Here is a 25,648-nt window from a genome sequence, read left to right on the forward strand (position 1 = left end):
CCCAATTAGTCCTTTTCCATACCTCACTCCATAATGAACCTGTCTGTTCTCTTCTGGGCTACACCATGTTTTCCTACAGCAGAGGCCCCAAGGACAGACACCCTATTCTAGAAAAACCCATTCCCCCTCCATGACCGACCTTTTGGATGCAGCACAGTTAAGGCTCAACTTTGTCCACCCTGCAAAGCAAGATGTAGGTAAAATAGGAGAGACTGTTTCATTTGTTGAGAACCAGGGCCCAGCCGCAAGCCAGTTTGTGGAGAAGGTTATTATCAAAACAGCATAGGCAATAGGAAGAAGGTGAAAGGAAAACCCGGAGGATATGAGATGTTTTGTGTGCTTGGATTGCTAAAATGTGACCCTAAAGGACCATGAATCATTCAGCTGGTTCTTCTGCTGCAGGATACTTTCTGGGTCATATCAGGTTCCGGGAACCTACAGCCTTGTACTTCTTCGTTAAGACTGGTGCTATTTTTACATGCCCGCGGTGTTTCACAAGTAAATTCTGTGTGGCGTTGAAGATGCGCAGTAGAGAAATTGCTCCTCCTTGTAAGCTTTCATGACAAGGGACATTAAATAGGCTACACAATATGACAGTTCCCCCACTGGAAATGGGAGGCTATTAACTCTATAATGTTTTTTTTGTCTTAAGCTTCAGACAATCAGCTAATCTTTTAGGGTTACACATTTTCTTTAGCATTTGAGCAAGTAAATTCATTAAGGGATATGAAGTTCTGGAATTTCTGTTTTGTTTAATTTGGCCCCAGGGAGATATGCAGAGCAGCATATTTTTTCTGTTCTGTGTATATAAAATGAGATATGTCATAATATGTTAAACCTAGGCTTTTAAGTTGTTAGAGAACACATTAATTTGAAATGAATAAGTTTAAATAATAATATTTTCAACTTGATACTAAAGTCTACCCAGCTCAACTACTCCTTTTAATTTAGTGCATTATCCATTTCAGAATTTATTTCCTGAGTTTCTAATGAAATTTGCTTTCTCTTTATCGTGGTGTGTTCTTAGTATCAAATTAGGTAGGTTAGGTATTCACACATCAGGAGCAGCAAAATATTCTGCAGGGTCATCTAAAAATTCAGAAGCCTTTGACAAACCTTTGTTGCTGAGTTGCTGAGATATTATTTTGGTTCACAGCAAAATGAGCATGGGTATTATGACAACTATTTCATGGTTTTCCAAGAAACAGTCTCAATTTCAAAACTGAAGAAATTCTCTGAACTTGTTTTCTTTTAATTGTATTTAAACATATATATGGATATATTTATATCTTTATGTAAGTCTTTTGCTTTCCATCATCTAGAAGGAAGTAATTCACTTCCAGGAACACCATCTCTCTGACCTGGAGAGATGTGTTTACTTTTGGTGGAAAAAAATGTGGTATTAGAGCTTCCAGAGTCATCCCACGTATTTAAAATATTAAACACCTTCAGTGAGGTTCAGATGTAATTTCTTTACAAGAATTTGGTACTGTGGGGGGCTTATTGTCATCACTTCTAAGACTGCAGAGCCTGAGAGCATGTGAGCAGCCAAATCTAACCTGTGTCATTAGCATCCTTACAAGCATTTGGTTTTAGCATGGCGTACATGAGTTTCCATGAAGTGCATGGATCACTATATGGCCAGGATAGAGCTTATCTTGTCATCAAAATCCTATCCATTCTTAACCAAATGAAGATCAGAGGACTGTGGAAATTTAGGCTGATAATCTGGCAATATAATGATGCAGGATGGGTTCCTCCCATACTGCTTTTCTGTCTCCTGCAGATCTCCTACCTTAAGCATCACCATTTTGCTGGCTTTTCTGAACTGGAAAATCAGGAGAATTCCTTCACCCTTGTTTTCACTTTGTTCTTTTGTTCACCAGTGAGAAAATGTGCATTTTGACTCCTTTTGGTTGTATTACCCTATTGAAACAGGAAAATGTTTTTATGCATAACCTGTCAGAGGAGGATTTTAGTCCTCCTAAGTTATTCCCATGAAAACAACTTCAGCGTGCTTTTGGGGAGGACACACAAATTTGATGTGCTTGAATGCTAGAGTGAGAAAAAGTCAAATGGAAGCCTAATGCTTTAAAACATTTCAGAAATTTGCAGAAAAAAACAATCCATGGATTTCTAAGCTGCCTAACATAATAAAAGGTGATCTTTGCCACAAAAGATTCAAATGGAAGTGCTGTAGACATTTACAAAGCATGTAAATTCATGCCTTTAGAATAATATATACAACAGATTCTTCTTCATGCTCTTATAATAATATATAGAACTTAGATACCTCTTCCTGCTTTCAAAATGAAACATTGAGTAACGTCACTGTTATACTATACAGGTAAATGATATCTTTATAATTTACCTTGACACAAATATGCATTTATGAACTCAGACTTAAAATAAAATATACAATAAAAATACAGTATTTCTGTCATCATCTTTTCTTATTGTCATTAAAACTGGAATTTTCTGAGAAAAAACAGTCAGGGTGAGACATCTGTTGGAGAATGAGGACACGATGTTTCATCCTGCTTCATCAGGTCACTGGCTTTCCCATGTTGGACTGGAACCAGGCCGATGCCCTTCAACACACAGCATCTGCCTCTTTGGCACAGTCTCTTCACGGGCATCTCTGAAACAGCCTCTGCATCTAACCCCGCCATTAATGCTTCTGGGTAATCTTTTATTGTTTTTGTGTCCATTGCCTTCCAGTTCAGAAATATCTAAAGACATTCTAACCTGCTTGAAACTGGGGCACTCACACAGGCACGCTATTTCTGTGAGTTAAAATACAACAGCATATTTTGTGTATAAGCTTTGTACCTTTATCATGTTTATCATATAAGCATACCTTCATCATGTTTTCCTGATGTTACATTTGGCCTGGATTTGTAGCATGGTCATGTCACCACCACTCTTCTTAAAAATGAAATAGAATGTCAAGAAAGGCACAAACATTAATGATAAGATTGTTTAAAATTTTTTTTGGATGCAAAGAGAGAGAAAATACACTCATCCCTTTGCATGTCACTTAAGAAAAGGAGTGCTTGGGTGCTTTTCTCTGTGACTCTGAAGATGGGCAGCATGAATCATGATGTAGTTGCCTTCACAGGCAGAAAGAATTAGAGCTAGCATGGGTAAGGAGCATACATGATTTACACCAGCCACAGAATATGAAAGTTTTAACATTTTCATCATTTTAAAAAAGAATTTTAGTAAGAATTAGTAAGAATTTAGTAAGAATTTTTATCCATGTATAGATATAAATTGCTCTTTTATGCATGGGTATGCTGGCTTTGTCTAACTTTGCTTCTTAATTTGTTGGCTACATGTCAAAATATGATAGAGCTGCACAGGGTGATCAGGGTGTAATGAATAAGAAGCGTAAAGCCTTGTGATTTCTGTGCGCTGTGCAGCATCATGCAGGTTCCAAAGACAAGTGGTGATATTTGTAATTGGTCAAGCAATAAGCCTCAGTCTAGTTTACATTGTCCACATTCAGAAGGAAGAACTGGGAAGCAATTTTCATTTTGCTGCAGCTTAAATATAAAAAATGTATTTTATAGAAGCTAGCTAGTTGCATGGTACAATGAAATCTGGCTGGTACTCGTTTCTTATGAAAGGAGGGTGGAACACCCTCTATAAAGCATTTTTTCATTGTTTTTGGACTGAAGTTGTACACAACTATCATATTTTCATGAACCCAGACTTCTTACAGTGGTCTGCTTGGTTCCATTAAAGCAAGCTGTTTGCATACATGTTAGGTAGATCGCTAGATTTAGCGTAAGGTTTTGATTCGGGTTTAGGTTTAGGCTGAGATTTAGGTTTAGGTGTATATGTCATTCCATTTTCTATTCTACTTCAACAAAGCTGAATGAAGACAGAACCTTGTAATTCCCCTTAACAGGATTTTATGCTTTCAGACTCATACAAACAAAATTCTATTGTTAAAAACAATCGTGGTTTCTTTGTATAGTGAGCTATATATTAGGTGCTCATATAAGCAAAACCAGAGGTTTTAGTGGATTCATTTTTGGACATTTGCTGCTGGATTAGTATTAATTTTATTTTTTTGTTTGTTTGTTTGTTTATCTGTGCAGCTGGCACAGGGTTTAACAACTTTGGTTGTTGCTTTACCTGCATGTGAAGTCATAAACATCATACAAGTTTATTTTTAACCTGTAGACATGTTAACACACATCTATTAAACATTTAGCTCAGCCTTATCTGGATATTGTGATGATTCTTCTGTAATACTATTTAGTATATAACATGCTACAGTAAGGTCTCCACCTATCCATTAAAAAATAAAATAAAATAAAATAAATTAATTAAAGCAAGGCATCTCAAAACATTAATTCTATTTCTACAGAAAAAAAACAAACTCAGTGACTGTCCAGTGAAGTTCCCAATAAGTGATTTTCTGGGAATACATAAAATCTGATGACTTATACACTGACTTGTTCATTATTTGTTTCACACTGGGGCTGTTGTGTGGTTTCCATAACACAGTAAATCATGATTTAACAAATAAAAAAGATTGTCACCCAAGATCCATTTTAAGCCAAGTGAAACATAATATAATATAAAATTTACATCGTTTTCTTGATTAACCCTGATGAACCTTCAGTCATTATCCATTATAGTAAGAGTAAATTGGAAATGTTGCTTAGTTAATAAAACATGTATAGACATTTTCATGAGTCATAGATTTGATGGTTGCTAACAGCTGACATATTCATAGTGAAATACTGTACTTTGTCTTTCCATGAAAGTACAATACTATATGGATCTGAAATGCTGTGTCCTGCATGGATCTGAAATGCTGTGTCCTGCACTTCACACAGGAGGCAGCCAGTGCTGTAGTTTGGAGCCTCTTGGACATCAGATAATTTTGAATGCTGATCTGAAATAACGAACACACAATGTAAACACAGACAAGATTTTGCAACCTTTACATTTAGGTACTGAGTCTCTGCGTGACCTTCAGTCATGTTTCATTGGGGCTCTTAACAGTGCCAGAAGGTCTGGAGCTTAAAATATTAAAACTACTGAAGAAGTCTTTATCATCTGTGGAACCCTGTAAAGTTTTGCTCTTTTTGCTACTGTGCCAGGAAGGTTTTCTAATAAACAATCTTGTTACCTCTGTAGTGGCAAGATACTCTTAGATCTGGCCTTAATGTTTCATTACAGTCTTTGCTTTTGCTACTTCATCAAGTTGCACCAGAGTAAATTGTTGATAACAGTTTTCTACTGGTTACAAAGCCCTGAATTATGATTATTATTAATATATATATAAATCTGTGCTATGTGAAGTATACCTCAGTGTACCTCTCAGTCCTGCAATTAGCTGTGGATAGATGCATCACTGTTCAGAGCCCAATTGAAAGAATATCCTGTCTGAGCTGCCAGAGAAAAATGAGAGCAAGGAGGTTTATTTTTTTTAAAAATACATATATATTTTTAAAAATACCAAGAAGTCATTTTGACAGCTTTTTCAGGAAGCTTGTTTGTTTGTTTATTTAAATTATTGAAACTACTACTGAAAATTTTCAATGTCTGAAGCCCAGTTTTCTGCAAATATGCCAATAACAAACACTGTGAATAAAGTATTAAACATTTACGGCAAAATATCAGACAGGTTTTAAAAGGCCAGATTTTTTCATTACATTTAAAATGTTTAGAACATCCTTAGAAATTATGCATCAACAGGAGTAAATTCAGCTTATTGCAAGATTCAGTCTATATACTCTTCAGCACGTGCACCAAGACTATATGAATAATTTGCCTATGTATGCACATCCCCTATGGAGATGAACTGGATAGCTGATTAAAATATATATAATTTTGGACTAAATATGATTGAAAGGAGCTCGAAAAAGAAGTTTCAAGGAAAACCAAAACCAACAACAACAAAAAAGAAACCACACACACAAGCTTGGCAGAAGATAACTGGAACAGTTTCCCATGCGTAAGGACTTGAGGGAAAGTCATGAAGCTGAGACAAGGAAGGTTCAGGTTGGATATCAGGGAAAGGTTCTTCATGAAGAGGAACAGGCCTCCCAGAGCAGTGGCCATGGCACTGAGCCTGCTGGAGTTCAAGTTGCATTTGGACAATGCTCTCAGACATACGGTCCAATTTTGAGTGTTCCTGTGTAGATCCAGGAGGTGGACTTGATGATTCTTGTGGTTCCCTTCCAACTCGGGATATTTTATGATTCTATGATTCTAAGGATGCCATAGGAAATCATTGCCAACAGGAATCATTGTGGAGAAAAAATAGACAAGTGGGGCATTGTGTCTGAAATCTTTGGCATCATTCTCAAGGATGTAATACAAAACTGGATCAGATGAACAGCAAAGTTAGGTAAAGCCTTGTTTAACAGCCCAGGGCTAACTTAGCAATGTTAAGTTAGGCAGAAAAAGAAGGATTCCTTATCAATGCCCTCAACTCTTGTATTTTTTAACGATAATGTAAAAGTAACATTAACAAAATCAAATGAAAGAGCTTTACTGTGCTTTGCCTGTTTTGTGATCTTTGGTCTTGCTATTTTTTTTCTCTCCAGATGGAAAATATGGATGGGGGAGCAAGAGGAATAGTGTCCTCTATCTCATCTGCAGTATCTATTTCTTGACAACTAAACTCTCCATTTACTTTCAGAGTTTTCAAATGTAATTTTGGATTGTGGAAAAAAAAAAAAAAAAAGCAGCTAATTCCAGGTGCAAGCTTATTAATAGTGGTGAATTTGTAACATATTAATATACTTTCAAACAGTACATTGTTAGAACAGTGTACTGAATTTTCCCATAAAAGTTTAGGTCTTAATGTGTGAAATTAAAGGTAATAGTAATGTTCTGCTTCTCACTTGACACACTGTTGTTATTAGATCTCCATGCATTATAGGTAGCTTTGCTAGCAGTTTTAGGGTTATAAAAAAGAACAAAAGAATTTAATAGAAAAAAAAAAAAAGAAAGAAAGAAGGAAATAGTAAGGCATTGAGTGTAGGATTATCTGTTACTACTGAAAGATGAATTTTTTGATATCGATGTATATTGTGGTTACGGTTTGGTAAATTTTTATAACGTAATGAAGTGTTTTTTCCTGAAACTGTACAAAAAATATAAAATCAGAATTATGTCTCAATTCCTCTCATTGGGCAAAACTTTGCTGAGGAAAGAAAATGTGCGTGTTTTATCTGTAGCAGAGCAGGAATAGCTGTTCTTGCACCAGCAGATGTTGAACTAAATTGGATTCTTTTTTAATGTTCCTCTGTTGTGATGTTTACTGCTGTGATTCAACAACCTAGATTCCAGTCTCAATTGCCATCGTAGGTTTTTCTCAATATTTCAACACGTATTTAAAATTCAGTCAGGTTACATGCAAAGCCCTCATATTTTAAGAGTGCCTCCAAGATAACAACTAAACACACAATTAGCCTTTTCTTGGCTCTTTCCAGTTGCCCAGCATGGCTCCTCAAAAGACCTGCCTTGGACACTCAGATGCTGATTTTGCAGATGTGGGATATATATATATATATATTTCAATATATATTTGTTTGGTGGATATGATATACTTAACCCTCCAAATGCAGCCTCTGGTTTCCATCTCAGCATTTCCAGGCACATAATTAAAGCAATCTTGCACCTTACAGCCCGCACCTGCCACTGAGCATGTGGCCATCCCAGCACAGCTCCATACGAGCATATTCATGTTTGCGCGGCAGTGTTTCATGGTTAATACAAATCATAAACAGGCTGTAAAAGATGAAGCATCAATGAATCCTAGCTTTAAAATTGCTGGAAGCTAGAAGTTTTAAAACTGATACTGCAAAGTGAAAAATGAAATTTAACCAGGCATTTTGGTGAAGGAAAAATAATTTATTGGATGTAAGATGAAAAGCTGTGAGAGTAAACATCAATCTCATCTTAGACACATGTCATTGATTGATGTTTGCTCTGTGCTGCTGCCTGGAGGTAAACTCTTTGAAATAGCAAAGTAGGTACTTTATCTGTCTGTGGGTAGGAGCACAGTTTGCTAAGTTACTGTTTTTTTGAGACCCTGCTACATCTTTATGTTCAATCAAAGAGAAAACAGTAAATCAGAGTAATTGCTTTACCCCACGGCATTTCTGTTTGTAAATGGGAAAAAATACTGTAAAAATCCTCAAATTAACTTCTGCTGTTTAAGCGAGATAAAAAGTCTAAAAATAAAATAAAATCAGTTGCGACCTAGGAAGGTATTTTATTGATTATGTCACTTGGTCATCAAAGGCTGCCCCTTTGTTATAATCGAACCAATACTTCAAGTGTCATTAGGGAAAACATTTACAGCTCAAAATGTAAGGCTGCCATCTCTAAGGGCTCACCGTATCCCATTAGCAATTAGTTCCCAAATAGGCATCATTTATACTTAGCTGAAAATGGAATTGGTACTGAGAAACTGGCCAGCAAAAAAACATGGATGTGAACAGTGGAAGAGAAAACAGACAGTAAGTGATGGCACTCCGATGTTGTCAGGCAATTCAGCAAGAAAAATAACCTGAATTGTTGTAATTAAATTGTCAGAATTTGACTGTTTTCTAAAAATGTTTGGGGTTATTGCCCTTACAAGGTCCCAGGTTGGCTAGTCCTTTCGTGTTTTAAAGTATTACAGAGATATGAGAATGATAGCTCTATTAAACTCAGACCCTAATTTCCATTCTGAATTAAGTCTTATAATCACTGTCCTGCATAAGGGCTGAGATGTTTTTATTTTATTTTATTTTATTTTATTTACTTTTTATTTACTTTTTATTTTGGTGTATGAGTTTTTCCCTGGAGTTACTCTTTTTAGTTACTTTGGCATAAATGTGGTAATTCAGGGGAGAAACAGGCTATTAAATATTTAAGAAAATATCCTCACTTTAGCCTGAAATTTAGTATGTTGAATCATGTGCCAGATTACAATTTGCAGGGAAATGTTGAGAATAATCAGAAAGCCATTTAAAATTCTTTTTTTGAAATATTAGCTGCTTTTTTTCATTGTTTTGAAACAGTTCCAACTTTGCACATAATTCAAAAATGACTGTGCTAAAATTTCATTTAAAAGATATATGTGTCCTCACAGAAAACTTGTTCATGGGTCTAGCTTTATCCTTGAAATTGCCATATTTTTTAGTCACTTGCAGTGTGAATTTTGGGTTTGGATTTCTTTTGTTGTTGCTGTTTTTGTTTGTTTGTTTGTTTGTTTGTTTTGTTGATCAGTTTTGTGTTTTGTTTTCATTTGGAAGATGATCAGCTTTGCACACACCCTGGGGATAGTTAAACCCTGCACCTGGGGGACTGGAAGTGATATTATTTCCACAGTGATGGGAGGGGCTGATGCCATCTGACGGTGTTTCACACGGAGCCTCTTCATCTGGTAATGAGAAAGGAAGGGTCAGTTTGGGCCCAAGTGAGGATGTCTGGGCGTGAGCTGACAACATCTGGGAAAACAGCTCAGCCTTTGCAAGAAGCATTTAGGTCTTCTCACAGGAAGCCCACAGGAATTGGGATTTTGCTAATTTAAGAGATCTTTCCATGTCACTGTGAGTCATCAGCTCTGCTTTTGTTTTTAATAAGTCTAGACTTCAGAAAGTTTTGTATGAAGTACAACGTGTAGCTGCTGGGGCAAAGGAGATCAAACTCCTGGGTCACAAACATCAACTGCAAATAAATAAGCTGCTTCTGCTATATCTATATTACAATATTTATGTGCATAGGGGGTTAGAAAGAGGCTGTGGGGGGTGTTACAAAAAATAATCTGATAGGAGGCAAGGGGAGCACCAGTGATCTTGCCCCCTGTTTTCCTACCCAGGTCCTTTACTGTCTCAAAGCTGCCAGGTATTAGAGGATGGTGATCTGGTGGCCAAATGACTGTATCTCTCCTGAATCTCCCTTTGGGGATGTGGTGATTTTGTGGTTTCTGGAAAAGTTGAGCAGTATCATTAATGCCCACAACACAGCTATGAAAGTGGGTGATACTTCAGTAAAGGTGCAGTGCTTCAGTTTGTTTAAAGTGACATCTTCTTTGGAGTGCAAAACTTGGGGGTATTCCCTATGGCTGAAGGACAGGAGAACATGTTAGTATATTGTCTCTATCCAGGTAATCATGGAGGTTAGACCTTTTATTCCACTAGTTCCAAATAATGATGTCTGAGGGAGGGCAAATTGAGTCAGAAATAGTGTGCTTTGGAGAGAAAAAAAAAAAAAAAAAAAAAAAAAAAAAAAAAAAAAAAAAAAAAAGAAAAGAGAGAAAGAGAATCCTCAACACTTAAAACTTTAGGCTTTTTATATGATTGCTTTCAGCCTAGCCTGAGACTACATAACTCCGTGGACTTTGTAAGAGATTAAATCCAGTCCCAGGTATTTCAGGTAAGGTTATTGCTCTGCTCCTAGGCTGTCCCCTGAGCCGTCTGTGTCTATTTCTAATTAAGGACTAAAGGATATGGTTCCTTCTGATGTCAACTGTAGCGTGAAGAAAACTGTGGGTACTTCTGGCAGTGCTGTGGTGAGGCTGGTGCTGCCACCACCCTCCCAGCACAGGTCAGCTCTTCGGTTCAGGCAGCTCTTGTGGGGAGCAATGACCAAAGAGGAGGTGCCCAGAAAGGGAGCCTTCCCAAAGCCATCACAACAGCTTGGCATTTATTAAATGTGCCTCCTCTGAGAAGTGTGGCAGCCCATTGGCATTCTGATCTGTACAACACCAGAGAGTGAAATTATTGAGGGTATTCCAGGAGAAGCAGAGAAGGTAGAGCTGCTGTGACTGGGATGATGTGTGCGGGAAGTGCTCTGAGCCTGAGAAACTGGTATTTGGATGTAATTAACTGGTCGATGTTTCCTTTTCAGCATGTCTCTTGGCAGATCTTAGGGCTAAGATGAATCAAAGTGTGTTTTTTAAAGCAGTGTGCTAAATTCAGAATAGTGCAATTTTTGTAATATAACATTTAGTCATATATATCTTTTGCATGTATTTGACCCATCACTCACGCTTCAGTTCATGTCCTTTAAGCATGAATTTGAAACAGGCACTGCATTAAAAAAAAAAAAAAACAAAAAACAATACATGTATCATTTAAAATCTATTTAAATTAACCCCTTTCGAGTTTTACCTCTATAAAACAAATATAAATGACACTGACTTTTGAGAGATGACTGGTTGTAAGTTCTTTGGTTACCCTGACTTGCAAAACTGCTTCAACATTTTGGCTCACAGTACCAAAACTCTTAACCTATAAAATGATGTGTGAGTGTGCATATAACATATATATATATATATATATATACATACATGTACATATGTACACCACATGCATATGCACAGATGCTCCAATGGGGGAAAAAAAAATCTGGAGATATTTTGTGAACTACACAGCTTAGCTATGGAAATGATAAACATAGTGTAAATGGTTAAAAGGTACATGTGCATTTGGGATTGTTTTAAATTACAAATTAAAGGAAAAAAAAAAAAAAAGAAGGAAGAAAACTATTAAAAAGAATCATTTTCCATTAACTGAAGTGTTTGCAATAAAGACAATTGTAGCAGTTGGCAGCGTTCTCCTTGAACCAAAATAAATAAATACATTTGGTGACATGCGTTCAAGGAAATGTGATTCTGCAACATTCATGCAAATAAGGAGCAGCCTTGCAAATGCTGGAGATTTCGCCATCTGTATTACCCAAGGAATACAACTCTCGTAGTTCTTCCCGACTTACTGCTTATAGATGGCATATTAGGCATTGTCACACTGTTGCTCCATTTGCATAATCGTTCTGAATTATTGCAGGTTGTGATTTGTGGGGCCAACAGTGAGTGTCTCATTCAGGAAGGGGTTCAGAAATCTGAGGACTTGTATGTCTTCATCAAATAGTTCTTCATCAGATGAAGGGATATTAGAGACTTGTGTGTCTTCATCATATAAAGGGATAAAAAGTCCCTCCACTTCAGGAGTATCACACCACAGCATTTTTAAATTTGTGTGAGGCGTAGTGAAGATCGGTACACTTGTTTACTTCCTAGAAACTAGGTAGGGATCAGTATTATAATTAATCTCAGAGGAGCTGCCCATCTTTATTTGACTGCAGGCTACAATCCAAATGCAAAGCATCTGAAAGAGTCAACAGGGGATGGGGAAAGGCAGCTGAGGATGAAGTTATAACTGGATCCCTGCAAGTTCAGAGGGAAAAAAAAAAAAAAAAAAAAAAAAAAAAGTAGAAACAAAAACCAACACCTAATAACAGTTATCCCTGGTGGCATAAAGCTTGCTTTAAACACAGAGATGTTTGTTAGAAAGTCTCTTATCCCGGCTTAAACAATGGGAGTACAGGGAGATGGCATGTTGTTGTGCCTGAGGACTATTGGTCATGCAGGAGTAAATGACAGCTGCTTGGCCTCCTAGCCTCAGTGGTGTGCACAGTACGTGGTCTCTTATCTGTACCCCTTTGGGATGCCTTTGCTAGTCCCTTCCTCCTGGAGGATGGTGTTTTCCTGCCCCAAACGCCACTCCTATGAATGTCTCCTCATTACACTGTTTTTTAAAGAGGGAGTATTAGTATGAATAACATGCTCACAAAAAATATAGTATAAAAACAACAGCAACAAAATTACATCCGTATGCAGAAGAAAAAAAAAATTGGTTGTTAGCTGTCTTCAACTTGCTGTACTAAAATCCTGTGTTCACAACAAAATTCTGCTCAGTCTTGGGCATCTGCCCTTAGCTGGCTATCAGGAGGGTCACCTGAGAGCCCACCAGGAGCTGGTCTTATCCCACCTCCTAAGTCCTCATGTGAAACCTAGTTGTTAGGGCAGAAGGAGTCCATGAGGAGTAAACAGCATTTATAAGTAAACATAAGGTTTTGTGTTCGTTTGTTGACTGCTAAGGCATTGTTTCTAAATCCTACTAGTGTCTAACATGTCCTATGTATTTTCAGCTCTCTCAAGTCTTGAATTAGAATCAGATAGCTGTTGGCCTTTTTGCAGCCTTGCCTGAGGCACACTAGGTAACATCACGTGGTTAGCCAATGCAACATATGTTTTGCAAACTGGGAAGTGGTTAGCAAGGCAACATTTTTTTTTTTATTAACACATGGTGCACTTACATGACATTAATATATATTTCTTCTTTACAGATTTACAGTGCCAGAAGAAAGGCATTAGCTGAGCTAGGCAAAATAGGCAATCGGCGCGCTCGTTACATTTTACTGAAATAGCATGTAAACCACACTGCATGCCTTGGTTTCCTGTGTGATGGGAATAACAGCATGAAATGTCTAAACCTGTGTTGTTCTGAGGAAATTTAGGGAAAGGTTTCTCTGGTTTATGATGTCATGCATTATACCATAATTCTGGGGGGGGGGTGGAGAAGGGAGGTTTTTTTTTTGTGTGTGTCTGTATTGGAGCCAGACTAATTCATTTCTAAAAATTAATACTGTTGTTGAATGCAGTGATTTTATTTCCTCTCCAGCTACACTCTACCAGCCATACATACACTATCATGCCAGTATTCATTTATTCGTGCTCTGAAGTTGTGATAGTGTCAAATCCATCAGAAAGAGGAATTGTTTCAGCAGTAGTTTCACGACTTGGCTGATTAACAGAGATCAGAAGAAGCAGCCTAACTGTGGAAACCACTACAGCATGTAGTTTTAACAGCTCTTTAGGGAGCTAGTTAATGAAAGAATCACTACAGAAACACATCCATGTAAAAAAAGGAGCATTCTCATACAACACTCAGAGGATATGTCATAAGTGGAAATATGTTCATAATTTCTATTTACTCATAGCTGTAATTACCATCTGCCTTAAGAGTACTTTCAGTCTTTGTCAAAGTTGCTTAGATATTTCCTTTGTCACATTTCAAGCAGAGAAGTTCTGCACAGACTAGATCCTGCCCTGTGATTTCTTTTTTATTCTTCTGTAAGAATTTAATTATCTATTCTCTGTGTGAAGAAAGCATCAGCATTCCCAGAGACCTGAGCCTCCCCAGCCTGCTTGGACTGGCATTCATCTGATTCATGTTCTTGCTTATTTTTGCCATCTGTCTGCAAAACAGAGCTCTTCACTTTTAAACTCACAGTGGTTTATATGTTGCCCGCTCATTTTTAACTCTAAAAAAAATCTATTCCACTTTTTGCTGCAGTGTCTATGAGCCGGATAGAAACGTGCTGCGCAGGAAAGAATGGGAAAGGAGAAATCAGGAGGCCCAGCAGGAGGATGGCACATTTAACACAAGTTACTCCCTCTTCAGTGAACCGTACAAGGTAGATGCTTCCTGTCTGGGTGGCTCTTTATTTATTTATTTATTTTTATTTGACAGTATAAAATCACAGCCTACAGTAAGGCATTGTCCAGGTCTCAGCAACCTCCCACAAGTACCAGCCTCACAAAATTTGCATAGAACATTTATGGTTCATTGAGAATTGGATTTTTCTTATATTAGCTTCTTACAGTGTTCAGCAGCACATGAGAATGAAATAAACGAGAAATATCCTAACAATATTTGAGGTGGCATTAAAACTAGGAGGTGAAGGTGATGGTGCCCTGTTTCTGCAACACTTAGGAGAAAGTAATTGCATTAGAATTGTGTGTGAAGGACAAGCCATACAGTAAACATTATGCTCTGGCCAAGGTTAATGTGATGAAATATCTTGTTTTGATTTTTTTCCCTATAAGCATTACTAACAACATTTGTCTGCTAGGCATGTTTTGCCCTCAGCAAAGGCAGAAGTAACTCAACTCCTTGTTTTATCTCTCGTGGAAACACTTAATGCGATGAAGCACAACCATCTCTCCCCACCTCGTGTTAGGAGGGCCAAGCAGGATCCTCTGCACTTAACTGCTATGTCCAGAAGCTTCCAATCAAGTCCTTGTGAAGGGTAGACCAGAGAGCAGCATCCCATGGAGGCTGCTTCTCTCCCCTAGATAACCCATGACTTTGATGCACACAGGCAAAGCTATGTGCTTTGGGTGCTTTAGTGCCTCTTTCCAAGAATCATATTTGGGATCTGGCATTTGGCTCCTGCACCTGACTTCAGTGCTTTCGTGTTTCTACCTGTGTGTCAGGGTCAGCTTTTAACTTGCTATTCCTTCCAGATTGTTGCCGTTTCTAGTCCCTAATAAAAAAGAAAGATCTACCACTTTCAAACCATGTCCCTTGATAGAAGACAGTACTGTCTGCCTTGAAGCTGACTTCCAGCTGCCCAAATTTCAGATTCATTACAAAGACATTTAGAAATCATGGGAAATGTCTTGAACTCCTCCTTACGGCTCCACTTGAAAAAGTCTACTGTGAGACCAATCAAGGACTAATACATGGAAAAATGCCTGAAAAACTAAAGTTAGCTGTCTCTTGGCATTTAGGGAGGGCTCCGCTGCAACAGGGACTAATAATTTTCCATTTGGTAGGTCCAAAATAGACCCCTCAGAAAAAAAGGGCATGTCTTTTTGCTGGGTCCCTGATACTGTTTGTTTATTTATTTATTTATTTATTTATTTATTTATTTATTTTTAGTATGATATTTTGCACACCTTGATTATTACCTGTGTCCCAATTACTGACTGCCACAGACTTCATGTATCATGGGCACATCAGTAGTTTCTGAATTATTTATGATGTTTGAAAACATTTGTGTGCAACCACAGTATAATTCCATCCACTGTAATGGGAATGGACAAAAATTCATTGCATGCTCTAAAAGTAGTGGGTACCCCACAAGAAGGTCAGAATAAAGGCTTCATCCATACTTCTCACTTTTAAACACTATGGCTCTATTTTGGACTCGCCTGTAGAAAAGGTGCTGCAGAGATACATCCTACAGCTGACTTATTCAAGGAAATGCTGAGAAAGGCAAAGCCCAGGATAGCTGTATAAGTTGACCACTGTTCTTCTGGCATGACAGTCACAGCTGCTTGGGAAGGCCAGTCATTCTGACAGTGTCAGACACCAAAACTTCAACAGTGGGATACTCTGCATGTCATATCCATACTGACAATGGACCTATTGGGCTGTCTGACATCATCTGAGTATTTCTGAGCTCTCAGTGTGGGGATGCAGAGCTATGCCTTCATCATTTTTATCTTATTGTAGAGAGAGACAGAAGAAGAAGTAACATTTCTGTAAAAGCAAAGCTGAAACTGACTCTTACCTTATTTAAAGACTGTGTACAAGTTTTAGATGTTTCCACAGGGGAATGAAGCTACAGCAGACATTCACTGCAAGCTCTGATCAAATTCAGTATTCCTCTGCACAGCTTGAGAAACATGAGCTAAAGCCAGAGGATTTGCCATTCAGAAGGCCATATCTGAAAATCAAAGACAGACTGGAAATCTCTTAAATCTTGTGTCCTCTCTCACCTTGACTTGTCTCACTACTCCTGAAACATCAGATTTTCCGAAAAATCTTGACTCTTTGGGTTGCCCCTTATCCTCTTTATTTCAAAGTATCCATAGCAACCCTCTATGAAGGATTACAGGAAATCCAGTGTCTTTTTACTAGAAATGTCTTTTAAAGGAGGTAAAAAAGTTGGAATTTCATTCTGGATATTTTCTGGATAGAATACTTTGCCTCATTAACCATATCAGTGTGTTGTTTTTTTTTTTATGAAGAAAAAAAAAATCTGATGTCCTTCCATGCAACCATCAGGTTTATTTTTAGAACTGTTGGATCCTGCAAGTCTTCAAATGTATGGATACATCTTACTTAGCAGAACATAGAGCAATGTAAGTTAGAAATGTTTGCACAGAATGCTTTTCCCACTTACTCATTTTGTGATTGTTTTCCCTATGTGAATGATTAAATAAAGCCAGCAGTATTTCAGAGCAAATAATAGGACAAACTTTAACATCTAAAGCTCATAACAAGTTACCTCAGATCCCATCTGTTTCCTGGGAGAATGTAGGTCAGCTCTTCCAGATGAGCTCAGCTCAGCACAGAATCTCACTTCAGGACGTCCCCAGTTTATCCAGAAGGAATAAACAACACCAACCAGTTGACAGCCCATGCAATGATAGAAACGTTCAGTCTGTTTGCTGCTATTGTGGTTATCTGGCATCTATCAATAAGATGCATCTCTGTATGACATACATATCTTACCCATATAGAAGAAAATATACTAAATTCTCTGGGCTGGTGATAATCTACAGATAATCTGCAATTAGGCTTTTATTTTTTCCCATTCAGAAAACAGCAGTCAGAAAGAATGGACCTTCTCTTAGGGAAGCTGGGCTTCCTGCAGCAAAACTTAGACATAAATTCTCTTACATCCATAGATCGAGAGGCAGCTGGATAGAGAGCTGTCTGACAAGTTGTATCAGGGGCCCTATTCCATTCTGTGGTCCTTGTTGACATACTCCTGGAATTTGAGGAAACCTGAAGCACAGGCTGGCTGAGACAGGCTGGGCACAGACCCAAGGGCAGATCTCCATCCCTTGAGGAAAGATGCAAATGCACCTCTCTGCAAGGTATCTACACAAGTTAGAGGATCCACAGGAAATGCAGAAGAGATCCACTCAGTAAAGAAAACTTCTCTGTGCTTTCAAGAAAATAATTCTGCTTGTCCAGGAGATGCCTAAGTGTAGAAACCATTTCATTGACCCCAGGAGACACATATATATAAGTCCAACCATCTTCAAGATCAATCAACCTAACTCCATATAGCCATGAATCTTTCCTCCAAGCAGCCCAGGATCTCCGTGCTGGTCGTTTTTTAAAGCTGATCGTTTTTTATTTTTTTTCCTCAATATCAGCCAAGCACTCCCACATAGATGCCTTCTGTGCCTCTTAATCTGCCCACATTTTCTACCCCAGTTAAGGTTGTGAACTAGACAACTCATTGCATCTGCAGCACTTTCTTTTTAGAAGTACATGATGCTTCCTGCTTTTGAAGCCTCTTTAGTAATAACCTTTTATCTGGGACTCCAATGTGGTTCCAAAGAAAGAGAAGAAACATCCCCTTCTTAAGCCACGTGCTGTCTGTGAATTAATGGTTCATATTTCTTTGTGTAGCAGGTTACTGTCCTTGTGACAACAGCTGCATATGCAGAGAGAACATCAGGCTATAGAAGCTGATCCATCTTACAGCAAGTTTGCAAAGCAATGTTTCAGATGCAACATTACTGAGCTTTTCCCTTCCCACTTCCCTTCAACATATATTATTGAGGTGTATTCAGCTCTGTTAGACAACATTGTTACTTGCATATCAGAAAGCTAGCCATATATTTTCAGTAGTTGCAAGGTACTCTCCCTGAAACTTGAGGGAACAAGTTGCAAGCAAAACAAGACTGTTTCTACTGTTGACATTTACAAGGCATTTTTGCTTGGACCTAGTTTCTTTTTAGAAAACCCTTTAAAGAAGATTTTGAACAAAAGCAGTTTCAGTCCTTTTCCCTTACAGTTTTTCTGAATTATTCAATTTTATTGGAAGTCTTAAAAAAATAATAAAACACTTTCACATTTCCAGAGTGACTGGTATTGCCACTATGTCCTTCATGTTTTTATATAACTTTAAGTGGGTCTTCTCTCCCTTTACCCTCTTCTTTCTCCAAGAAACTGATTCCCTCTTAAACCAAGATCCATCTCAAGATCCTCTTCGCCTTCTGAAGCCAATGGTTGTTTCCCCATCCATATTCCATGTCTGGAAGAGAGAAAGGAGAACACCACCAGCTCATTAATGTCTTCCTCTGGAAATGTAAAGCAAAGAACATCACACAGCTGATTCTTGGCAGGGTTCAGAAAAATTTTCACTGCAGAAAAGCTAATGATACACACTTTTGCTTGCAGAGGCTTTTTAAAGAAATATTTTTCAACCCTTCTCAGTATTTTTCTTTCACTTGTTATATCTCTTTGTGGAGTTTCTGCCTATTTAGTCAGGAAACAAATGGGTGATTTCAAAAACAACAATTTATCTTAAAGCAGAGAAATGTTGGCTATGTCCCTTCTACAACCACTGAGTATTGTGAAGAATCTGGGGGATTCTGTTTTTTTTTTTTTTTTTTTTTTTCTTCAAAGAGGCAAGTGCCTTGGAGTAAGCATCTCAGCAGAGTACTTTCAAAGAAGGGATGTAATGATCTATAGTTTTCCCATCGTGCCATGACCTGTCTTCAAGTCACCTCACAGTGTTTGGCTGGCTTAGACTGGGGAGTTCATTCAACAATTACACTGGGCCTTGTGAGGCTTCCCAGTTGCAATGTGGAAACTTAAGCAGGCAGAGAAGGAAATCAAGAATGCGATATTTTCATTCATGGCTGAAGGATAGCCTGCACCGGGCTATAGGAAAAGTTTTATCATGGTCAGATTTAATCCAAACCATTCTGTGGAGTTGCAATAATAAATTTTCTAGTTTCCAGGTAATATATTTTAACTACAGCATGATGCCAGTGATAGATTTCTTTTTTTATATACTCTAAGGCCCTTTATAGCTTTTCCAGTTCAGGGTAGATTTAAGATGTTGACAAGTGTCTTCAGAGACAATAAGGATTTTCGATTTCATCCCTCAACGCTGCTGCTGAATAAGGCAGTGCTACTTCAGTAAGGATTTCAGCAGAAGCAAGCAGGGAATTTTGTTTGTCTTACGTTGACTGTTGTGGAACTCTCACTTATTGTTTTGCAGACCAACAAGGGGGATGAGCTATCAAATCGCATCCAGAATACCCTGGGCAACTATGATGAAATGAAAGACTTGTTAACTGACCGATCAAACCAGAGCCACCTTGTTGGGGTTCCCAAACCTGGGGTTCCTCAGGCATCTCTCCCCAAGCCCGATGAACATCTTATTGCAGACTCAAGACCGCCACCTCTTCCCTCTATTTCCAGCACTTCTTCTTCCACACCAGCAGCTCTACCCACGCAGCAGAGCAAAAGCACCACAATGGGTTGGCAGAAGGCTGGGCACAATGCCACTTCAGAGGGCCAGCAGAGAGCCAGCAAACATGGGCACCACTCACTGGAGTCACACAAGGGCGACTTCAAACTGGCGAACCAAAAATCCAGTCTGGAGAAACTAAAACGCTATGCATCTAGTCCCACTTCCTCTTCTTCCTCCTCCAACGCTGCTCAGCAAAGCTCACTGAGGGCCACACTAGGTGACAACGCCAACAGAGTGCCACAGCCTGCGAAGCTAAGTTGTAACACAGAAGGAGGAGCTCAAGCGCAAGAGAGGCCCTCAAAGCACGGCGGCGGGCACTGTGTCCAAAACTTCCCACCATCTCTTGCTTCGAAGCCCAGCCTGGTTCAGCAGAAACCAACAGCCTATGTAAGGCCGATGGATGGTCAAGATCAGGCCCCTGATGAGTCTCCAAAGCTGAAGTTACCAGCAGAGACAACCAAGTCATACAGGGGAGTGCCTTCTAACAAGCCTGATTCGGCCAGGACCAAGTCAAAGATAGCAAAGTTCAGCATTCCTAAGCAAGAAGAGGTATGTGTTTTGGTGCTTTTTATGACATCCCATCTTGAATAGGTGGATGAATGGAAGCTTAGAACTGCAAGCTTCATCTGTCTCTTCACACATTTTTAAAGTCTTAGTTTGCATGTTTAAATTTTCTCTTACTCTTCTGACATTGACGTACTATATTGCAAATAGCAGCCTCACAGTAATGTAAAGATATCTCAAAAACAAAATGCTCACTGTCTTTAGGATTGTAACACCTCCTACGGTGGCACTTTCTAATAGTACACATTCACTGACTTCTTTTTTCTGAATGTCCATATATAAAGTCTGGATATTTTTAATATTTCTTTTTGCTGGGCTTGTGTGTTACGTTGAACTGTTCATATTTAGTTTACTTTTTTTTCTCTTTGGCAAAGATTAAATGAAGTGGTTGTGATAAGAAATAGTTTTGCTATCCTCAGTGACATCAAAGTAGTTTTACAATCTAAATAAACTACATAACAATATGAGATCTACAGAATAGATGAAAATGTAACCAATAGATGAAAATGTAACCATGAGACTCTCCTTTTAGTTCCTTGTATCTGTTTCTGTTTCAAACAGATTTCTAAGAAGACTGGGATTTTCTTCCTAAAGAACCACAATCTGTAGAAAACCAGTCTTGCTACAAAGATTAGAACATGTCTAAAAAACCTTCTACACAATATTTCTGTTATCAGCAGTAGATTATGATGGTAACTGCTTGGAATTATTTTACGTTCATTTATTTCATATTCCATTGACTTCAATAGGACACCATATTTATTGCTTGTAGAATCTGTGATTTTCTGGTTTTCAGTTTTTTGAATGGGGAGGAAATGGTTGGTTTTGGCAGAATGAAGGATGATTTCTTTTGGGGAAATGTATTGAGAGCCTTGTAAGTCAGTACAAAGATGGTCACATCCTCTTTTGTGAACTGATAGAGCTACCATGACTTAAACAATTTATAGTATTTATTGGAGTAAATGATTCTATTTGACTGAATCACTGGGAGAGTCTCAGAGCAGAGATACTGATTTACTCTTATTTGACAGCTGTGCGTGTCTTGAGTTGTTTTTAGTTTTAATATTTCTGTTTCTGGCGTTGTTAAAGGAGAGGAAAACTCTCATTTTCAGTGAAGTTCTCTGGCCTTTTAACGCCTGTTTTTCAGAAATGGAGTTGACTGTTGTATTCCCCCTTCAGTTTGGTTTAGGAAGTTTCTCTGGAAGCAATTACTTCTCTCAGCTCCTGTAGGCATTATACCTATGTGGGTTTTTTTTCCCCTCTAAGTTTAAGTTCAGTCAGTTCCAAACAACTCTGAAGTGATGTATTATTCCTGAAAAGTGGTTGTTTTTAGGCTCTTAAGCAAATTTGATAAGCAAATTTAGCATTTATAGGTTGCTGTAATTGTGCAGATAGATCAGGTAATGGCATATACTAATATCCATTTAGCTATTATTTCCTCCTTCAGACTTGTGCTTCTATCTGAAAGTGAGAAGTATTGTTAGAATTAAAGAAGCCTGTGGCAATTGTCTGAATCTTTCAAATTTCCCTCTTTACATGTATGCAATACCCTAGGGACCAGTTTGGAAAGCGGTTTTGATAGGCAATCATTTGCTTGTCTGAAATTCAAGATTTACCATTTGCATTCCAGAGTTGCCTACCTCAGTAGGAATGAAAGCTTTCACTTGTTGTATATGATCCATAATGATGCATAAGGATAAATTATACTGCAGTTTCTAGACATATAGACATATTTGACATTGCTTTAAACTAACTTGCTTAGATACTGATGGCAATGTAGGGTATGGTAGGAGAGCATGGACTACAGGGTAGCTACTAAGTGTTCACCAATTTCTCACAGATCTTGTGGAATGCAATATTTTTGAAACAGTATTTGATAACATAATATAAAAAAATAGCTGAAGTTGAAGGAGGTAGACAAAAATGAGGTTAGGGGATCATAAATATGACAGACGTATTGTTCAGAAGAAAATAGTAGATACTATGGGTGGTGTTGGAATTTGAATCTTGAGCTAGTGAAAGACAATGATTAGATTTCATATTTAAGGGCTGAAAGTCCTGGTGATAAAAGTGTCCATCTTTTTTTTTTTTTTTTTCCTTTTTTTTTTTCTTTCCTTTATCCTGACATTTTCTTTGTTCTAACATTTTCCATCCCAAGTGACATAAGATGAAATTGGTAACCCACTGTTATTGCTACAGGGAGAAGTATTGACCAAGACTGAAATGTTTTTGTTGCCTAATCCACCCTCCCTTTAATTTTCAATCATGTTTCTTTTTGTTTCAAAACATTTTTCCATTCTTGTTATTTTTTATCATACATCTCCTAATACCATTTTGTAAGAATTTCCATGTTGTTATTTTTTATTTTATTTTATTTTCTGCTTTCAAACTCATAAAATTTCTTCTCTACATCAAATGGCCACTGTTCCTCATTAGGGGCAGAAGTTTTAAGCTGCTCTCAGCACAAAAGCTGTCACAGTTTTGTAAACCTGTGCAGGCAAGAATAAGTTTCTCTTGTTCAGGATGGGGCTAAACGTGATGGCCAGAAAAGACCATGTATCCCTAGTGGCCATGGCATGGACAGAAGAGAAGAGATGTAATATAGGACGGTCATGAAGGGAAACAGGCTGACAAACAGGCTAAGACAGTGTCTGGAAAGCTATATGGAAATGGAAATGAGTGGCAGAAATCTGCCTGAGGGCAGCCAGGAGAATATGGGAAGAAAGGGAGGGGCAAAGAACATGGGGATGGGACATAGTGGAAAGAAACTCGATATATGCTAAAATAAAAGGTATATGTCTGAAATAGTAAGGCACTTACTGCACTCTGGGAGCTTAGTGTAGGCAACAACAAAGTCTTCAAAGGAGTCAGAGAATGACCAAATGATTGAAGTTGGAACTGACTTCTTGAGATTCACTAGGCCAATCTCGCTGCTAAAACAGTCAGCTAGAGCAGGCTGCCTGTCACCATGTCCAGTTGGGTTTTGAACATCTTCACAGATGGAAACCCCAAAACTTCTCTGGGCAACTTGTGCCAGTGTTTGATTGCCCTCACAGGAAACAAGTATATTCCTGTGTTCAGATGGAATTTCATGTCTTTTAGTTCATGCCCATTGCATCTTGCCCTGTCAGTGGCCACTACTAAGAGTCCTGCTCCCTCTCCTCTGTTGCCTCCCATCAGACGTGTTTATATTGTTGAGTTGCCCCAGCCCCTTGAGCCTTCTCTTCTCTGGGTTGAACAGTTCCAACTCTCTCAGCCTTCCCTTTACTGAAAGATGCTCCACTCCTGTAATCATCTTTGTGGCACTACACTGGACTCACTCCAGTAGGTTCATATCTTTCATGGACTGGGGAGCTCAGAACTGGCCCCAGCACTTCAGATGTGGCCTCCATGTCTTCCTCTGTTCATCTAGTCAGACCCCAGCCTGTACTAGTGCATGGGGTTATTCCCCCCCTATATTCAGAATTTTACATTTCTTCATTTTGAACTTCATGAAGTTCCTGTTAGACCATTTCTCCATCCTGTTGAGGTTCCTCTGGATGGCAGCATGACCCCTGCAACTAATTTTGGATTGTCTGGATGGCAGAATGATGCCAGAAACCACTTTTCCCCATTTTATATTACCTGCAAACTTGCTGAAGGTATGCTCTGCCCCATCATCCAGGCCATTAATGAAGATGTTAAACAGTGTTGGTCACAGTATTGACTGTGTGGACACACCATTATGAACTCATCTTCAGCAGGACTTCGTGCCACTTGTCACAACCTTTTGGGCCATTTAGAGTCCTAGCTCTCTGTCTACCAGCCTAGTTTTGTCTGACCAAGTAGAGAGTTGAATGTTAAGAAATAACCATTTTCTCAACTCCTTCAGGTTAGATTTTCTTCTAAAGGGCAGATGTAGTGATAATCACTTTGGTTTTATTTTGAACATCATATGGCTACAGGCAGTTCCAGATTCCACAGACAGAGAAAACAAGGAAACAAGAATATATTGTTATAAATCTCTGATTTGCAAGTCCCCTTTCAAAGGCACTCACACATTTCCATGCACTTGTATCTAGCTTATGGTGCTTTCCAGAATCTATCAGTATATCTAATAGTTATGCACTTTCATTTGTGTTTATCAGTTTGAAGGAACGATCACTGGAAAAATAAACACAAAATGAAGCAAAATTAAACCTCATATAAGAACTGAAGAATAAGAAGCAATGTCACACAACATGTGTGAGTTTTCAGCAGGATACAAAATTGTCTTCTGTACATCCCTTGAGGTTTTCAGAGAAACAGGGCACAAAGTTGGCTGCAATACAATTATTATTCACTAGAAATAAATGCACTTGGATACAAATTAGACCATTACTTTTCAAATACATGAAAAGGGTTGATTTTTAATGTAGTTCAATACCTCATTTAATATTTTTAATCAGTTTTGGAAAGCCTTCAATATCTTGACACAGACTAAAGCTTATAATTTTTTTTTAATTGTTTTAATGAGAGTAACTTGGATAGACCTGTGTGTAGAAAGGTATCAGTTACTCCTTTGGGAATTTAATCTTTAGGAACCAGGTTCATCAGTGTTAATTAGAATCCATACCCAACCTCCCTGTCCTTCCAAAATTATCATATTGCTCTGTATAAATGATAGCTTGTCATCTCAAGTACTGATACTTCACATTTTGAACTACTTAGGAATTGTATTGCTGAAAGTAAAAACCCACTGTACTGAACAGACGGGAAGAGAAATGTATAAAGGAAAGGAAACAGGAAAAGCATGTGCCTTTTATTTCTACAATTTTGTTACAAGTGAGACAATAAGAAAAAACTAAGATGGTAAATCATGTTCTTTACATTTGAGCTCTGGTTTTGAATTTCATCTTGTGGGCTGCATGCTGATTTTTATTATTACATTGAAGAAGCCTTATCTACTCTCCTTTGCTTACTTCTGTAAGGGTTATGGAGTAAGAAAATCGAGGTTGTATTAAAAAATGACTAGTGGTCTAATGGTAAAAAGGATAGATTTTGTTCTGTTAAATTTGAGAACATGTTTATGTGAAATGTAGATAAGGTCATCATGAGGACGTGTACTTATTTCACTTCATGGAGTACTTACACAACTTCTTCTGAAGCAGAAGTAATGCAACATAGATTAAACTTTGAATCTTTTTTTTTTTTTTTCCTTTTTTTCTTTTTCATTTTT

General features: G+C 38.1%; 1 protein-coding gene across 3 annotated transcripts in view; it reads left to right on the forward strand.

The window, feature by feature from the left end:
* AFF3 (ALF transcription elongation factor 3) overlaps positions 1–25,648 on the forward strand; it is a 337,349-nt gene that overhangs the window by 33,987 nt on the left and 277,714 nt on the right. For all 3 annotated transcript variants that reach the window (XM_084526939.1, XM_084526940.1, XM_084526941.1), the window contains exons 2-3: positions 14,166–14,286; positions 19,633–20,436. In XM_084526939.1, the coding sequence (XP_084383065.1) occupies positions 14,166–14,286; positions 19,633–20,436 (925 nt within the window). The remainder of the gene's footprint in view (positions 1–14,165; positions 14,287–19,632; positions 20,437–25,648) is intronic.

This window comes from Aythya ferina, assembly GCF_964211825.1.
Source record: "Aythya ferina genome assembly, chromosome: 1".
NCBI lineage: Eukaryota > Metazoa > Chordata > Aves > Anseriformes > Anatidae > Aythya > Aythya ferina.